At 43.0% G+C, this 17558-nt stretch overlaps 1 protein-coding gene across 1 annotated transcript in view; it reads right to left on the minus strand.

Moving 5' to 3' along the window:
• Positions 1-16935, minus strand: part of lpgat1 (lysophosphatidylglycerol acyltransferase 1) — an 85667-nt gene extending 68732 nt beyond the window's left edge. The window contains exons 1-2 of the mRNA XM_023974015.2: positions 16395-16935; positions 14685-14936 (exon numbers count right to left, since the gene is read on the minus strand). Coding sequence (XP_023829783.1) covers positions 14685-14922 — 238 coding nt within the window. The 5' untranslated portion in view covers positions 14923-14936; positions 16395-16935. The remainder of the gene's footprint in view (positions 1-14684; positions 14937-16394) is intronic.
• Positions 16936-17558: the final 623 nt, after the last annotated feature.

Here is a 17558-nt window from a genome sequence, read left to right on the forward strand (position 1 = left end):
CTATTCATTTCTTGAGTTTGATAATTTTCTACTATTTTCTTACATTTTACTGTAGAATAATAGTGAAGACAACACAACTATGAAATAACACATCTGGAATCATGTAGAAAATGAAAAGTGTTAAACAAATTAATATATATTTTATAGATTCAAAGTAGCCACTCTTGGCATTCCCTCAACAAGCTTATTGAAAAATGCTCCTCCAACAATCTTGGAGTTCCCACATATACTGAGCACTTGTTGGCTGCTTTTCCATCAATCTGCGGTCCAACTTATCACAAACAATATCAATTGGGTTGAGGTCGGGTGATTGTGGAGGCCAGATCATCTGATGAAGCACTCCATCACTCTCCTTCTTGGTCAAATAGCCCTTACACAGCCTGGAGGTGTGTTTTGGGTCACTGTCCTGTTGAACAACAAATGACAGTGGGACTAAGTGCAAACCAGGTGGGATGGCGTATCGCTGCAGAATGCTGAGGTAGCCATGCTGGTTGAGTGTGCCTTGAATTCTAAATAAAATCACAGACAGTGTCACCAGCAAAGCACCACCCACACCATCACACCTCCTCCATTCTTCACGGTGGGAACCACACATGCAGAGATCATCTGTTCACCTACTCTGCGTCTCACAAAGACACGGCGCTTGGAACCACAAATTCCCAATTTGGACTCGTCAGGCCAAACGACAGATTTCCACCGGTCTAATGTCCATTGCTCGTGTTTCTTGGCCCAAGSAAGTCAGTTGTTTTTATTGGTGTCGTTTAGTAGTGGTTTCTTTTAGAGGTCGACCGATTATGCTTTTTCAACGCCGATACCGATTATTGGATGACGAAAAAAAGCCGATACCGATTAATCGGCCGATTTTTTAAATGTATTTGTAATAATGACAATTACAACAATACTGAATGAACACTTATTTTAACTTAATATAATACATCAATAAAATCAATTTAGCCTCAAATAAACAATGAAACATGTTCAATTTGGTTTAAATAATGCAACAACAAAGTGTTGAAGAAAGTAAAAGTGCAATATGTGCCATGTAAGAAAGCGAACGTTTAAGTTCCTTGCTCAGAACATGAGAACATATGAAAGCTGGTGGTTCCTTTAACATGAGTCTTCAATATTTCCAGGTAAGTTAGGTTGTAGTTATTATAGGACTATTTCTCTCTATACGATTTGTATTCATATACCTTTGACTATTGGATGTTCTTATAGGCACTTTAGTATTGCCAGCTTAACAGTATAGCTTCCATCCCTCTCCTCGCCGCTACTAAACTTCCGGCGCCGAAAAGAGATGGCCGCCTCGCTTCGCGTTCCTTGGAAAATATGCAGTTTTTTGTTTTTTTATGTGTTATTTCTTACATCGGTACCCCAGGTAATCTTAGGTTTCATTACATCAGTCGGGAGGAACTACTGAATATACGATTAACGTCAACTCATCATCGTTCCTACCAGGAATATGACTTTCCCGAAACGGATCCAGTGTTTTGCCTTCCACCCAATACAATGGATCTGATCCCAGCCGGCGACCCTGTGCGACGCCGAAAAAGGGCAAACGAGGCGGTCTCGTGGTCAGGCTTCGGAGACGGGCACATCGCGCTCCACTCCCTAGCATACTACTCGCCAATGTCCAGTCTCTTGACAATAAGGTTGAATGAATCCGAGCACGGGTAGCATTCCAGAGAGACATCAGGGATTGCAACGTGCTCTGCTTCACGGAAACATGGCTAACTCAAGGGACGCTAACGGAGTCGGTGCAGCCAGCTGGTTTCTTCATGCATCGCGCGACAGAAACAAACATCTTTCCGGTAAGAAGAGGGGCGGGGGGTATGCCTTATGATTAACGAGAAGTGGTGTGATCATCATAACAACACCAGGAACTCAATCATTCTGTTCACCTGATCTAGAACTCCTCACAATCAAATGTCGACCGATTATCTACCAAGGGAATTCTCTTAATCATAATCACAGCCGTATATATTCCCCCCCAAGCAGACAATCGATGGCCCTGAACGAACTTTATCTGACTTCTTGTAAACTGGAAACCACACACCCTGAGGCTGCATTCATCGTAGCTGGGGATTTTAACAAGCTAATCTAAAACAAAACTCCCTAAATTCTATAAGCATATCGATTGTGCTACCAGGGCTGGAAAAACCCTAGATCATTGTTATACTAATTCCGCGACGCATATAAGGCCTCCCCGCCCCCCTTTCGGAAAAGCTGACCACGACTCCATTTTGTTGATTCCAGCCTACAAACAGAAACAACAAGCTCCCGCGTCAGGTCTGTTCACCGCTGGTCCGACCAATCTGAATCCACCGCTTCAAGACTGCTTCGATCACGCGGATTGGAATATGTTCCGCATCGCGTCCAACAACAATATTGACGATATGCTGATTGTCGGTGAGCGAGTTCATTAGGAAGTGTATTGACGATGTCGTACCCACAGCAACGATAAAACATTCCCAAACCGAAAACCGTGGATTGACGGCAGCATTCGCGTGAAACTGAAAGCGCGAACACTGCTTTTAACCAGGGCAAGGTGACCGGAAGCATGACCGAATACAAACAGTGTAGCTATTCTTCCGCAAGGCAATCAAACAGGCTAAGTCCCAGTACAGAGACAAAATCGGTCGCAATTCAACAGCTCAGACACAAGAGGTATGTGGCAGGGTCTACAGTCATCACGGATTACAAAAAGAAAACCAGCCCCGTCGCGGACCAGGATGTCTTGCTCCCAGACAGGCTAAACAACTTTTTTGCCCGCTTTGAGGACAATACAGTGCACTGACACGGCCCCCTACCAAAACCTGCGGGCTCTCCTTCACTGCAGCCGAGGTGAGTAAACATTTAAACGTGTTAACCCTCGCAAGGCTGCAGGCCCAGACGGCATTCCCAGCCGCGTCCTCAGAGCATGCGCAGACCAGCTGGCTGGTGTGTTTACGGACATATTCAATCAATCCTTATCCCAGTCTGCTGTTTCCCACATGCTTCAAGAGGGCCACCATTGTTCTGTTCCCAAGAAGCTAAGGTAACTGAGCTAAACGACTACCGCCCCGTAGCACTCACTTCGTCATCATGAAGTGCTTTGAGAGACTAGTCAAGGACCATATCACCTCCACCCTACCGGACACCCTAGACCCACTCCAATTTGCTTACCGACCCAATAGGTCCACAGACGACGCAATCGCAACCACACTGCACACTGCCCTAACCCATCTGGAACAGAGGAATACCCATGTGAGAATGCTGTTCATCGATTCAGCTCAGCATTTAACACCATAGTACCCTCCAAACTCGTCATCAAGCTCGAGCCCCTGGGTCTCGACCCGCCCTGTGCAACTGGGTCCTGGCTTCCTGACGGGCCGCCAGGTGGTGAGGGTAGGTAACAACATCTCCACCCGCTGATCCTCAACACTGGGGCCCCACAAGGGTGCGTTCTGAGCCCTCTCCTGTACTCCCTGTTCACCCACGATGCGTGGCCATGCACGCCTCCAACTCAATCATCAAGTTTGCGGATGACACTACAGTGGTAGGCTTGATTACCAACAACGACGAGACGGCCTACAGGGAGGAGGTGAGGGCCCTCGGAGTGTGGTGTCAGGAAAATAACCTCACACTCAACGTCAACAAAACAAAGGAGATGATTGTGGACTTCAGGAAACAGCAGAGGGAGCACCCCTATCCAATCGACGGGTCAGTAGTGGGAAGGTGGAAAGTTTTAAGTTCCTCGGTACACATCACGGACAAACTGAATTGGTCCACCCACACAGACAGCGTTTGTGAAGAAGGCGCAGCAGCGCCTCTTCAACCTCAGGAGGCGAAGAAATTCGGCTTGTCACCAAAAGCACTCACAAACTTCTACAGATGCACAATCGAGAGCATCCTGTCGGGCTGTATCACCCCTGGTACGGCAACTGCTCCGCCCACAACGTAAGGCTCTCCAGAGGGTAGTGAGGTCTGCAGAACGCATCACCAGGGGCAAACTACCTGCCCTCCAGGACACCTACACCACCCGATGTCACAGGAAGCCATAAAGATCATCAAGGACAACAACCACCCAAGCCACTGCCTGTTCACCCGCTAATCACAGAAGGCGAGGTCAGTACAGGTGCATCAAAGCAGGGACCGAGAGACTGAAAAACAGCTTCTATCTCAAGGCCATCAGACTGTTAAACAGCCACCACTAACATTTAGCGGCCGCTGCCAACATACTGACTCAACTCCAGCCACTTTAAAAATGGGAATTGATGGAAATTATGTAAAAATGTACCACTAGCCACTTTAAACAATGCCACTTAATATAATGTTACATACCCTACATTACCCATCTCATATGTATATACTGTACTCTATATCATCTACTGCATCTTGCCATCTTTATGTAATACATGTACCACTAGCCACTTTAAACTATGCCACTTTATGTTTACATACCCTACAGTACTCATCTCATATGTATAACCGTACTCTATACCATCTACTGCATCTGCCATGCCGTTCTGTACCACCATCATTCATATATCTTTATGTACATATTCTTTATCCCTTTACACTTGTGTGTGTGTAAGGTAGTAGTTGTGGAATTGTTAGGTTAGATTACTTGTTGGTTATTACTGCATTGTCGGAACTAGAAGCACAAGCTTTCGCTACACTCGCATTAACATCTGCTAACCATGTGTATGTGACTAATAATTTGATTTGATTTGTTTACCTGGGCTTGAACCAGGAACACCATCAACAGCCACCCTCGAAGCAGCGTTACCCATGCAGAGCAAGGGACAACTACTCCAAGTCTCAGAGCGAGTGACGTTTGAAACGCTATTAGCGCCACACCCGCTAACTAGCTAGCCATTTCACATCGGTTACACCAGCCTAATTGGGAGTTGATAGGCTTGAAGTCATAAACAGCGCAATGCTTGAAGCATTGCGAAGAGCTGCTGGCAAAACGCACGAAAGTGCTGTTTGAATGAATGCTTACGAGCCTGCTGGTGCTCCCATTGCTCAGTCAGGCTGCTCTATCAAATCATAGACTTAATTATAACATAATAACACACAGAAATACGAGCCTTAGGTCATTAATATGGTCGAATCCGGAAACGATCATCTCAAAAACAAACACGTTAATTCTTTCAGTGAAATACGGAACCGTTCCGTATTTTATCTAACGGGTGGCATCCATAAGTCTAAATAGTCCTGTTACATTGCACAACCTTCAATGTTATGTCATAATTACGTAAAATTCTGGCAAATTAGTTTGCAATGAGCCAGGTGGCTCAAAAATCTGGATTTATTTTAGCTAAATATGCAGGTAAAAAAATATATACTTCTGTGTATTGAATTTAAGAAAGGCATTGATGTTTATGGTTAGGTACACGTTGGAGCAACGACAGTCCTTTTCACAAATGTGCACTGCATCCATTATATGCAACGCAGGACACGCTAGATAAACTACGTAGTAATATCAACCATGTGTAGTTAACTAGTAATTATGATTGATTGATCGTTTTTTATAAGATAAGTTTAATGCTAGCTAGTAACTTACCGTGGCTTCTTACTGCGTTCGCGTAACAGGTGGGCTCCTCGTGAGGCAGGTGGTTAGAGCGTTGGACTAGTTAACCGTAAGGTTGCAAGATTGAATCCCTGAGCTGACAAGGTAAAAATCTGTCGTTCTGCCCCTGAACAAGGCAGTTAACCCACCGTTCTTAGGCAGTCATTGAAAATAAGAATGTGTTCTTAACTGACTTGCCTAGTTAAATAAAGGTGTAAAAAAATAAATAATAGGCAAAATCGGCATCCAAAATTACCGATATCCGATTGTTATGAAAACTTGAAATCGGCCCTAATTAATTGGCCATTCCGATTAATCGGTCGACCTCCAGTTTCTTTGCAGCAATTTGACCAGGAAGGCCTGATTCACACAGTCTCCTCTGAACAGTTGATGTTGAGATGTGTCTGTTACTTGAACTCTGTGAAGCATTTCTTTGGGCTACAATCTGAGATGCAGTTAACTCTAATGAACTTATCCTCTGCAGCAGAGGAAACTCTGGGTCTTCCTTTCCTGTGGCGGTCCTCATGAGAGCCAGTTTCATCATAGAGCTTGATGGTTTTTGCGACTGCACTTTCAAAGTGCTTGACATTTTCCGGATTGACTGACCTTCATATCTTAAAGTAACGGTCTGTCATTTCTCTGCTTATTTGAGCTGTTCTTGCCATAGCCTTATTTGGTAAAAGACCCAAGTCCTTACTATCTTCTGTATGCCAACCCGTTGTCACAACACAACTGATTGGCTTAAGGAAAGAAATTCCACAAATGTACTTTTAACAAGGCACACCTGTTAATTGAAATGCATTTCAGGTGGCTACCTCATGAAGCTGGTTGAGAGAATGTCAAGATTGTGCAAAGCTGTAACCAAGAAAAAGGGTGGCTACTTTGAAGAATCTCAAATATAATTATATTTTTTGGTTACTACATGATGCCATGTGTTATTTCATAGTTTTGATGTCTTCACTATTATTCTACAATGTAGAAAATAGTAAAAATATAAAAAGCCTGGAATGAGTAGGTGTCCGAACTTTTGACTGGTACTGTAACATAGATAACTATTCAGACCCTTTGCTATGAGACTCGAAATTGAGCTCCGGTGCATCCTGTTTCTACGATCATCCTTGAGATGTTTCTACAATTTGGAGTCCACATGTAGTAAATTCAATTGATCAGACATGATTTGAAAAAGACACACCTGTCTATATAAGTTCCCACAGTTGACAGTGCAATTCAGAGCAAAAACCAAGCCATGAGGACGAAGGAATTGTCCCATAGAGCTTCGAGACAGAATTGTGTAGAGGCACAGATCTGGGGAAGGGAACCAAAACATTTCCGCAGAATTGAAGTCCGAGAACACAGTGGCCTCCGTCATTCTTAAAATGGCAGTTTGGAAACACCAAGACTCTTCCTAGAGCTGGCTGCCTGGCCAAACTGAGCAATCGGGGGAGAAGGGCCTTGGTCAGGGAGGTAACCAAGAACCTAATGGTCACTGACAGCGCTCCAGAGTTCCTCTGTGGAGATGAACCTTCCAGAAGTACAACAATCTCTGCAGCACTCCACCAATCAGGCCTTTATCGTAGAGTGGCCAGACGGATGCCACTCCTCAGTAAAAAGGCACACGACAGCCCACTTGGAGTTTGCCAAAAGGCACCTCCGACCATGAGAAACAAGATTCTCTGTTCTGATGAAACCAAGATTGAACTCTTTGGCCTGAAGGCCAAGCGTCACATCTGGAAGAAACCTGGCACCATCTCTACAGTGAAGCATGGTGGTGGCAGCATCATGCTGTGGGGATGTTCTTCAGTGGTAGGGACTGGGAGACTAGTCAGAATCGAGAGAAAGATGAACGGAGAAAAGTACAGAGGTCCTTGATGAAAACCTGCTCCAGAGCGCTCAGGACCTCAGACTGGGTCGAAGGTTCACCTTCCAACAGGACAACGACTCGAAGCACACAGCAAAGACAATGCAGGAGTGGCTTCGGGAGAAGTCTCTAAATGTCCTTGAGTGGCCCAGCCAGAGCTAAGACTTGAACCRGATCAAACATCTCTGGAGACCTGAAAATAGCTGTGCAGCGTTGCTCCCTATCCAACCTGACAGAGCTTCAGAGAATCTACAGAGAAGAAAATGGGATTAATGCAACAAAACCAGGTGTGGCAAGCTTGTAGCGCCATACCCAATAAGACTAAGCTGTAATCACAGCCAACGGCGCTTCAACAAAGTACTGAGTAAAGGGTCTGAATACTTGTGTAAATGTGATATTAAATTAGCAAAAAAAAAAAAAAAAAAAAACAGTTTTTGCTTTGTCATTATGGGGTATTGTGTGTAGATTGATGAGGAAAAGAAACAATTTATTCAATTTTAGAATAAGGGTATAATGTAACAATTTGGTGGGTGATAATATTTATCCTCTTTCACACGTATAAGTGTGTATTATACGCATGTGAAATAGATTATTTTTTTATTTTATTTTGCATATCCCAACTCCCCCACCGAAACACCCTCGGACGGTGGGACCATGAACAGGGTCAGCCATGATCAGCGGCTACCCTGGAGAAATTAGGGTTAAATGACTTGCTCAAGGACACAGATTATTATTATTATATATTTTTTTACATTGTCGGCTTGGATATTCGAACAATCAACATTTTGGTTACTGGCCCAACGCTATAACTGCTAGGCAACCTGCCAAATTTCCACAGCCCTCAGCATTAGGCCTACACCTAACAGTGGCAGTGCTGCTGTTGGGCTGAAATACAAACTCAGTATTGTGGTTTTCAGTGTCAGCATTGAAGCTTTCTCAACAGTCTAAGAATGCCYATCATAATGGAGAGAAGAGGAAGGACGACAAGTTGGATGGCTGATGGGAATACTACCCGTGTGATATATACAGTGCCGTCAGGAAGTATTTATACCCCTTGACTTATTTCACATTTTGTTGTGTTACAACCAGAATTTAAAATGGATTAAATTGTTTTCTCCCCCCCACCCAGCTACACACAATACCCCATAATGACAATGTTATTGTGGAACATTTGCCTATTCTTTTTAAAATTCTTCGAGCTCTGTCAAATTGATTGTTGATCATTGCTAGACAACCATTTTCAGGTCTTGCCATATATTTAAGTAGATTTAAGTCAAAACTGTYGCTCAGCCACTCAGGAACATTCCCCGTCTTCTTGGTAAGCAAATCCGGGGTAGATTTGGCATTTTGTTTTAAGTTATAGTCCTGCTTTAAGGTGAATTTATCTCCCAGTGTCTGGGATTTTGCTGTGCTGAGCTCAATTCGGTTTCATTTTTATCCTGAAAAACTCCCCGGTCCTTAACGATTACAAGCACACCCATAACATGATGCAGCCACCACTGTACTTGAAAATATGGAGAGTGGTACTCAGTAATGAGTTGTTTTGATTTGCCACAAACATAACACTTCATATTCAGGACAAAAAGTCAAATTACGTTTTTTGCAGTATTACTTTAGTGCGTTGTTGCAAACAAAATGCATGTTTTGGGATATTTTTCATTCTGTACAGGCTTCCTTTTCACTCTCTCAATTAGGTTAGTACGGTGGACTAACTAAAATGTTTATCCATCCTCAGTTTTCTCCTATCACAGCCAAACTAACTGTTTTAAAGTCACCATTGGCCTCATGGTGAAATCACTGAGCTGTTTCCTTCGTCTCTGGTAACGGAGTTAGGAAAGACGCCTGTATCTTTGTAGTGACTGGATGTATTGAGACACCATCCAAAGTATAATTAATAACTTCACCATGCTCAAAGGGATATTCAATGTCTGCTTTTTATTTTAACCCCTAGGTGCCCTTCTTTGCAAGGCATTGGAAGACCTCCCTGGTCTTTGTGGTTGAACCTGTGTTTGAAATTCACTGCTCGACTGAGGGACCTTACAGATAAAGTTGTGTGTGGGGTACAGCGATGAGGTAGTCATTCAACAATCATGATAAACACCATTATTGCACACAGAGAGTCCATGCAAATTAGACCCATTTTACTCCTCTTTAGGCTAGCCATAACAAAGGGGTTGAATACTTAACTCAAGACATTTGTGGTTATTTTTAATTTGTAAAATAAATTCCACTGACATTACAGGGTATTGTAAGTAGGCCAGTGACAAAAACTCAATTTAATCAATTTTAAATTTCAGCCTGTAAGAATTMTTTTAAAGTCAAGGGGTGTGAATACTTTGAAGGCACTGTAGGCTATTGAAATTCTCTTGTGGTTGGGAGAGTGGTAAAAATATACAGGTCCAGATCTTAGACACTGCACCACAACGTATCATTTCAAAATGATATGTAAAATTGGTACTGCCCTCACTTTTCTCCCAAACACAGTACTTTCCCGAAATTCTCTTAACCAGGCGTAGATAAGTGACAGTAATTATGTTGACAAGGACTTGAGTGGCTGTAGCAATGAGTCACGCAAGATACTACGAATCATGGCAGCTTTAGCAGTCATTTACCTGTTCCTTAAAGTAACAGACCTGTAAGTAACTACTGACCTTGTGTAAACATTTATCATATGTGGAGGATGGGGCATGAAGAAGTCAGGAAAACCCCCGTTGTGCATAGGCAGTCCGGTCACAGACTCCAACATAAACAAGGTACAGGGGTAACCTCATCTGCAATACGCTCATCAAGGTCCCATTACACAAGTTGCAAAAACAAGCCCAGGTGTTCTATAAGAAGACTCCTATGTATTATTTATCAGCAGGCCGTGTTCATTACTTTGTAAAGATTTTGCGCTCAGAGAGCAACGTGGCTCCCAGACACCCAATTGAAAGGAGGGAATGAACATGTAAAGAGTGCCGAGGGGAAAAACACACCTAGAGTGCCATCAGAAAGAATTCAACCCCTTAGATGATTTTTCCCACATTGTTACATTACAGCCATATTCTAAAATTGAAGAAAACTATTTAATCAATCTACACACAAAATAATGACGAAGCAAAAACAGGTTTGGAAATGTTTGCACATAATAAAAAAACTGAAACATCACATAAGTATTCAGACCCTTTACTTTGTTGAAGCACCTTTGGCAGCGATTACAGCCTCGAGTCTTCTTGGGTATGATGCGACAAGCTTGGCACACCTGTATTTGGGGAGTTTCTCCCATCCATCTCTGCAGATCCTCTCAAGCTCTGTCAGGTTGGATGGAGAGCGTAGCTGCACAGCTATTTTCAGGTCTCTCCAGAGATGTTTGATTGGGTTCAAGTTCGGGCTCTGGTTGGGCCACTCAAGGACATTGAGACTTGTCCCGAAGCCAACCCTGTGTTGTCTTGGCTGTATGCGGAGGGTCGTTGTCCTGTTGGAAAGAGAATCTTGGCCCCAGTCTGAGGTCCTGAGCGCTCTGGAGCAGTTTTCGTCAAGGATCTCTGTACTTTTCTCCGTTCATCTTTCCCTCAATCCTGACTCAAAAACATCCCCACAGCATGATGCTGCCACCACTCTTGACCGTAGGGATGGTGCCAGGTTTCTGCCAGACGTGATGCTTGGCATTCAGGCCAAAGAGTTCAATCGTGGTTTTATCAGACCAGAGAATCTTGATTCTCATGGTCAGAGTCCTTTAGGTGCCTTTTGGCAAACTCCAAGCGGGCTGTCATGTGCCTTTTACTGAGGAGTGTCTTCCGTCTGGCCACTCTACCATAAAGGCCTGATTGTTGGAGTGCTCCAGAGATGGAGCAACCCTTCTGGAAGGTTCTCCCTTCTCCACAGAGGAACTCTGGAGCTCTGCCAGAGTGAACATTGTTATTATGGGGTTTTGTGCGTAGATGGATGAGGAAAACAAAACATTTCTAAAAAAATGTTTTATATAAGGCTGTAACGTTAAAAAAAAGGTAGTCTGTATACTTTCCGYATGCACCTTATATCAAAGTTATTACACACGCGGTACTATACAGAGTCCCATACTATTTGAGCATGTGATAAGACAGGAAGCAGCAGTGTACTGTCTGCAACAAAAATTGTGCGTATAATATTTGCCTTCATAAAAGTATGCATACCCCTTGACTTATTCCACATTTTGTTGCATTACAGCCCAAACTCAATGGATTAAATTGCCTCTTTTTCCACACACATACACACTACCCCATAATGACAAAGTGAAAACATGTTTAGAAATGTTTGCAACTTTATTGAAACCGAAATATAGAAATGTCTATTACATAAGTATTCATACCCCTTTGCTACGACACTCCAACTTGAGCTCAGAGGCATCCAATTTCCTTTGATCATCCTTAAGATGATTATTTTCACCTCCGGATGAAAAGCGTGCCCAAAGTAAACTACCTGCTACACAGGCCCAGAAGCTAGGATATGCCTATAATTGGTAGATTGATAGAAAATGCTCTAAAATTTCCAAAACTGTTAAAAATAATGTCAGAGTATAACAGAACTGATTTGGCAGGCGAAAACCTGAGAAAAATCCATCCAGGAAGTGGGATTTTTGAATGTTTGTAGTTTTCTATTGAATGCTATTACAGTATCCATTGCCTTAGGACTCAAATTGCACTTTCTATGGCTTCCACTAGATGTCAACAGTCTTTAGAAATTGTTTCGGGCTTGTAATCTGAAAAATGAGGGAGTAAGACCACTCTGAATGAGTGGACCCCACAGTGTCCCAGAGATTTTTCATGCGCACGACCGAGAGCGCGCCTTTGTTTACCTTTTATATTGCCGACGTTACTGTCCGGTTTAAATATTATCGATTATTTAGGCTAAAAACAACCTGAGGATTGATTATAGACATCGTTTGACATGTTTCTACGAAATTTACGGATACCATTTGGATTTTTCATCTACCTGTGGTGACTGCGTTTGAGCCTGTGGATTACTGAACAAAACTGAGATTTTTGGATATAAAGAGGGACTTTATCGAAAAACACGAACATTTATTGAGTAAATGGGATTCTTGTGAGTTCAACCATATGAAGATCAAAGGTAAATGATAAATTTTATTGCTATTTCTGACTTGTGTAACTCCTCTAACTTGGCTGGTAACTGTTTATAATGCTTTGTCTGCTGGGCGCTGTTCTCAGATAATCGCATGGTTTGCCTTCGCTGTAAAGCCTTCTTGAAATCTGACACCGTGGTTGGACTAACAAGAAGTTAATCTTTAAACCGATGTATAACACTTGTATGTTTTATGAATTTTTATAATGAGTATTTCTGTTTTTGAATTTGGTGCTCTGCAATTTCACTGGATGTTGGCCAGGTGGGACGCTACCGTCCCACAGTGAGGTTAAACACCGTTTCCCATGCTTGCTCAATGAACCATAAACAATGAATGAACACACACCTGTGGAACGGTGGTTATTAAGACACTAACAGTTTACAGACGGTAGGCAATTAAGGTCACAGTTATGAAAACTTCGGACACTAAGAGGCCTTTCTTACTGACTCTGAAAAACACCAAAAGAAAGATGCCCAGGGTCCCTGCTCATCTGCGTGAACGTGCCTCAGGCATGCTGCAAGGAGGCATGAGGACTGCAGATGTGGCCAGGGCAATAAATTGCAGTGTCCGTACTGTGAGACGCCTAAGACAGTGCTACAGGGAGACAGGACAGAGAGCTGATCGTCCTCGCAGTGGCAGACCACGTGTAACACCTGCACAGGATCGGTACATCTGAACATTACACCTGCCTGCGGGACAGGATGGCAACAACTGCCCGAGTTACAACAGGAACGCACAATCCCTTTATCAGTGCTCAGACTGTCCGTAATAGGCTGAGAGAGGCTGGACTGAGGGCTTGTAGGTCTGTTGTAAGGCAGGTCCTCACCAGAAATCACCCGCAACATCGTATATGGGCACAAACCCACCGTCGTTGGACCAGACAGCACTGGCAACAAGTGCTCTTCACTGACAGGTCGCGATTTTGTCTCACCAGGGGTGATGGTCTGATTCGCGTTTATCATCGAAGGAATGAGCGTTACACCAAGGCCTGTACTCTGGAGCAGGATCAATTTGGAGGTGGACGGTCCGTCATGGTCTGTGGCAATGTGTCACAACATTATCGGACTGAGCTTGTTGTCATTGCAGGCAATCTCAATGCTGTGCGTTACAGGGAAGACATCCTCCTCCCTCATGTGGTACCCTTCCCGCAGGCTCATCCTGACATGACCCTCCAGCATGACAACGCCACCAGTCATACTGCTCGTGATTTCCTGCAAGACAGGAATGTCAGTGTTCTGCCATGGCCAGCGAAGAGCCCGGATCTCAATCCCATTGAGCACGTCTGGGACCTGTTGGATCGGAGGGTGAGGGCTAGGGCCAGGGCCATTCCCCCCAGAAATGTCCGGGAACTTGCAGGAGCCTTGGCGGAAGAGTGGGGTAACATCTCACAGCAAGAACTGGCAAATCTGGTGCAGTCCATGATGAGATGCACTGCAGGATTTAATGCAGCTGGTGGCCACAGCAGATACGGAATGTTACTTTTGATATTGACCCCCCCTTTGTTCAGGGACACATTATTCCATTTCTGTTAGTCACAGGTCTGTGGAACTTGTTCAGTTTATGTCTGTTAAATCTTGTTATGTTCATACAAATATTTACACATGTTAAGTTTGCTGAAAATAAACACAATTGACAGTGAGGACGTTTCTTTTCTTGCTTTGTTTAAATGAGATATCTATTTCATTTTCAGTACATTGGTAAAAATATATATATATTTTAAACATGTTTTCACTTTGTCATTATTGAGTAGTGTGTGTAAATGGCTGATAAAAAAAAAATATTTAATCCATTTTGAATTCAGTCTAACAAAATGTGGAATAAGTCAAAGGGTATGAATACTTTCTGAAGGCACTGTAGGTCTAACATTTACAAGTAGGTGTACACTACAAATACAAGGGGGATGACCTGTTCAGCATTAACTTCCTAGTTCCTACAGACAGGTGCTATTGGTCTTGCACTTAAGGTACAACAATCCTGAAAGGGGACCAGGTAATCATTGAAAAAGGTTGTTGTCTTCAATACCRTGAATACAATGATCCCACCACACCAGTCTGAACCATGTAGGCTAATGACCAATAGTGCTTGTGTCCACCATACCCCTTGCATTCATAGCTATCCCCAGTTTCAAACAACTGAGCCAAGGAAAAGCATGTTGTGTGGCAGCTTACCTGTATAGCCTGCAACCCAGCCCCACAGTGACACCATTGCCAACATCCATTTGAACATTATTCCTTCAATGAGCCAGAAATAGCGACTGTCCATTATTCTCAGAGGTTGAAGAAGAATGCAGTAGAGGCAATACGAAGGGATTGCTACACAGTTATTGATGAACACAAAGATGAAACGAAGGAAGGCGTTCAAGAGTACCCAGCCCAGTTTGCGGGCACCTTCTAGAAGCTGTGCCATACTGATACACACTCCTGTAGAAAGAGGGAGAAAACCAGTAAGCCAGCTAATAAATACATTTCAGACTGGTGCATTTCTAATGTGTGTAACAACTTGACATTGACAAGTAAACATGGCTAGCTAAGACTATCACACTGTAAGCTAGCTAATAAATGTAGTTAGCTACAAATATTGTTTGGTCGTTCTAAACTGGAGAGCATACATTACAAGCTAGGTAAAAGTAACATTTAGACACCTGAAAAAGGAAGCAGTCTTTCTAGAGACTAGGCTCATTATCACATTTTAAACATGTGTAGACCTTACAGTGAAATGCTTACTTACAAGCCCTGAAACAATGCAGTTAAGAAAAATAAAGTGCTAAGAAAGTATTCGCTAAAATAAACTGATTTAAAAAAAAATATATATATATATATATATATATATATATATATATATATATATATATAGAGAGAGAGAGAGAGAGAGAAAGATAAATGATTAAAGATCAACAATAAAATAACATCAGCGAGGCTGTATACGGGGGGCGTGTCAATGCAAATAGTCCGGGTAGCCATTTGATTAGCTGTTCAGTAGTCTTATGGCTTGGGGGTTGAAGCTGTTTAGAAGCATCTTGGACCTAGATTTGGCGCTCCGGTACCGCTTGCCGTGCGGTAGCAGAGACCAGTCTATGGGTGACTGGAGACTGACAATGTTTACGGCCTTCCTCACACCGCCTGGTATAGAGGTCCTGGATGGCAGGAAGCTTGGCCCCAGTGATGTACTGGGCCGTACGCACTACTCTCTGTATCCATGTACCAGCATTCGGTTTTATAGCTACACAAGATTCTACGTTACATAGTTAATGTCAATATCATTTTACAGGACTCAGGACGAATACCGCCGGGTTCAAATCACATCACTAGTCCAAATCATGGGAGACCAGCCAAAAGTGGTCTTTGCATTGAATGAATGAACCTACAACACCGTTCTCTGCGTCCAGTGGTTCAGGTAACTAGGTAGTTAACTATTGGGATATAAATAATATTATTAATAATAATAAAGCCATTAGTAATTACATTAACGATAGCTAACTTTGTTGGAATCTTCACCCAGGAAAGAAACTCAACCAGTTCGCTAGCTAATTTTAGCCCAGGTACTGTGACTGAAACAAGCGGCAAACTTATCCACAAAAACTAGTTAGCCAGCTAGTAACGTTAGACCAGTAGTTTATGTAACTAACTAGTTATAGGTACAACGGTTTTTACAACGCTGCATGGATAACCGCGTTTCGGTTAATGTTAACTGGCTAGCTAACTAATAAACCAACGCGACTCACAACATGCTGTCATTTCAATTGGATTTTAAGTACATTTTGTACAAATTCCGTACTAATCATGTCTTACTAGTTAACATTAGCTAGTAAATCAAATCACGGTCAGAGGTTTGTCAGCTAACGTTAGTTAGCTAAACATCAATGTTCTTATCCTACTCACCCAATCTTACTATCACTCCGTCCAAATGCCGGACGATAAAACCAGCCAGCTAACGTCAGAGATAGCTGGCTTAAAAATGGATGAATACCAAGTCACATGTATTTAACATGTTAGATCCTTCAACGTTGAGTAATACATCATCCTGTCTATGTGCGGTTCAGTCTCCGGTCACGGATAGCTCGCCGCTATCCATGTACTGAAACGTCTTCTTTAGCGTTGCTGGGTTGATCTCAATCAATGGCACTCGAATAATTCCATCGATGCAACATCAGTTAGCTAGCTAACGTTAGTAGATAGCAAGCAGGATAGCCAGGCATCTGGTCCAGCTACATCCCTTGCGTCTCTTTTAATCCAAATGCAACAATCCCTTGATGAAAGAGCCATATAACACGCCTTTATTGTTTTAATGCAAAGGCGGCCGCGTTTCAGTTTGTACATCGGGTGATGTTGAATAGATTCTGCTGTCTGCTCCTCTAGCTCGTAAAATCCGTTCGATTATATCTAGCTATTTATGCACTGCAGCGGCCACCAGAGGAGAATCTGTCGTTCTTCTTCTTCGGCATTATGTTGGCGGATCGCATCCAATTTTAACTGCATTCCCCTGCCACCTACTGTACTGGAGTGTGAGGCCATTCACGGCCTATATACATTTTTAAGGTACAATACAATTGGGGAAAGGTAAAAATTACACTGCCAACTATTAGTCCTTTAAAATTAAACAATATTTATATAACAAAGAAACACCCCATTCCACTATTTATCCCCTCTAATCCTTCTCCAGACCAAAGGTCTGGGAGGACAGAACACTACCAATCAACAGCCCCTGCAACTGTACTGCAGTAAAACCTCGCAATCCCAAGTATTTGCCGCTGCCACCATAACCTCTATTTTCTGTGACTTTCGATCCATTTCTGCCGTGCAATTGACAACCATAGCTATGAATGCCAAGAAACCTACCTTACTGAAGCACATATTCTTCCCATCACTCTCTATTAGTCTCTGCCTACTCACAGGAATCATCTCAGGATCCCTCACCCTGTACCCATCTTCCTCTACCTCCCTCTTCATTGCTTCAGCATACAACACTTTCTGTTATTCTGACACAACAACCTCAACCTGCCTTTCTCTCACCGGACACCTCTGATCTCCAGCCCCATGGGCACT

This window comes from Salvelinus sp. IW2-2015, linkage group LG28 (genome assembly GCF_002910315.2).
Source record: "Salvelinus sp. IW2-2015 linkage group LG28, ASM291031v2, whole genome shotgun sequence".
NCBI classification, from domain to species: Eukaryota; Metazoa; Chordata; class Actinopteri; order Salmoniformes; family Salmonidae; genus Salvelinus; species Salvelinus sp. IW2-2015.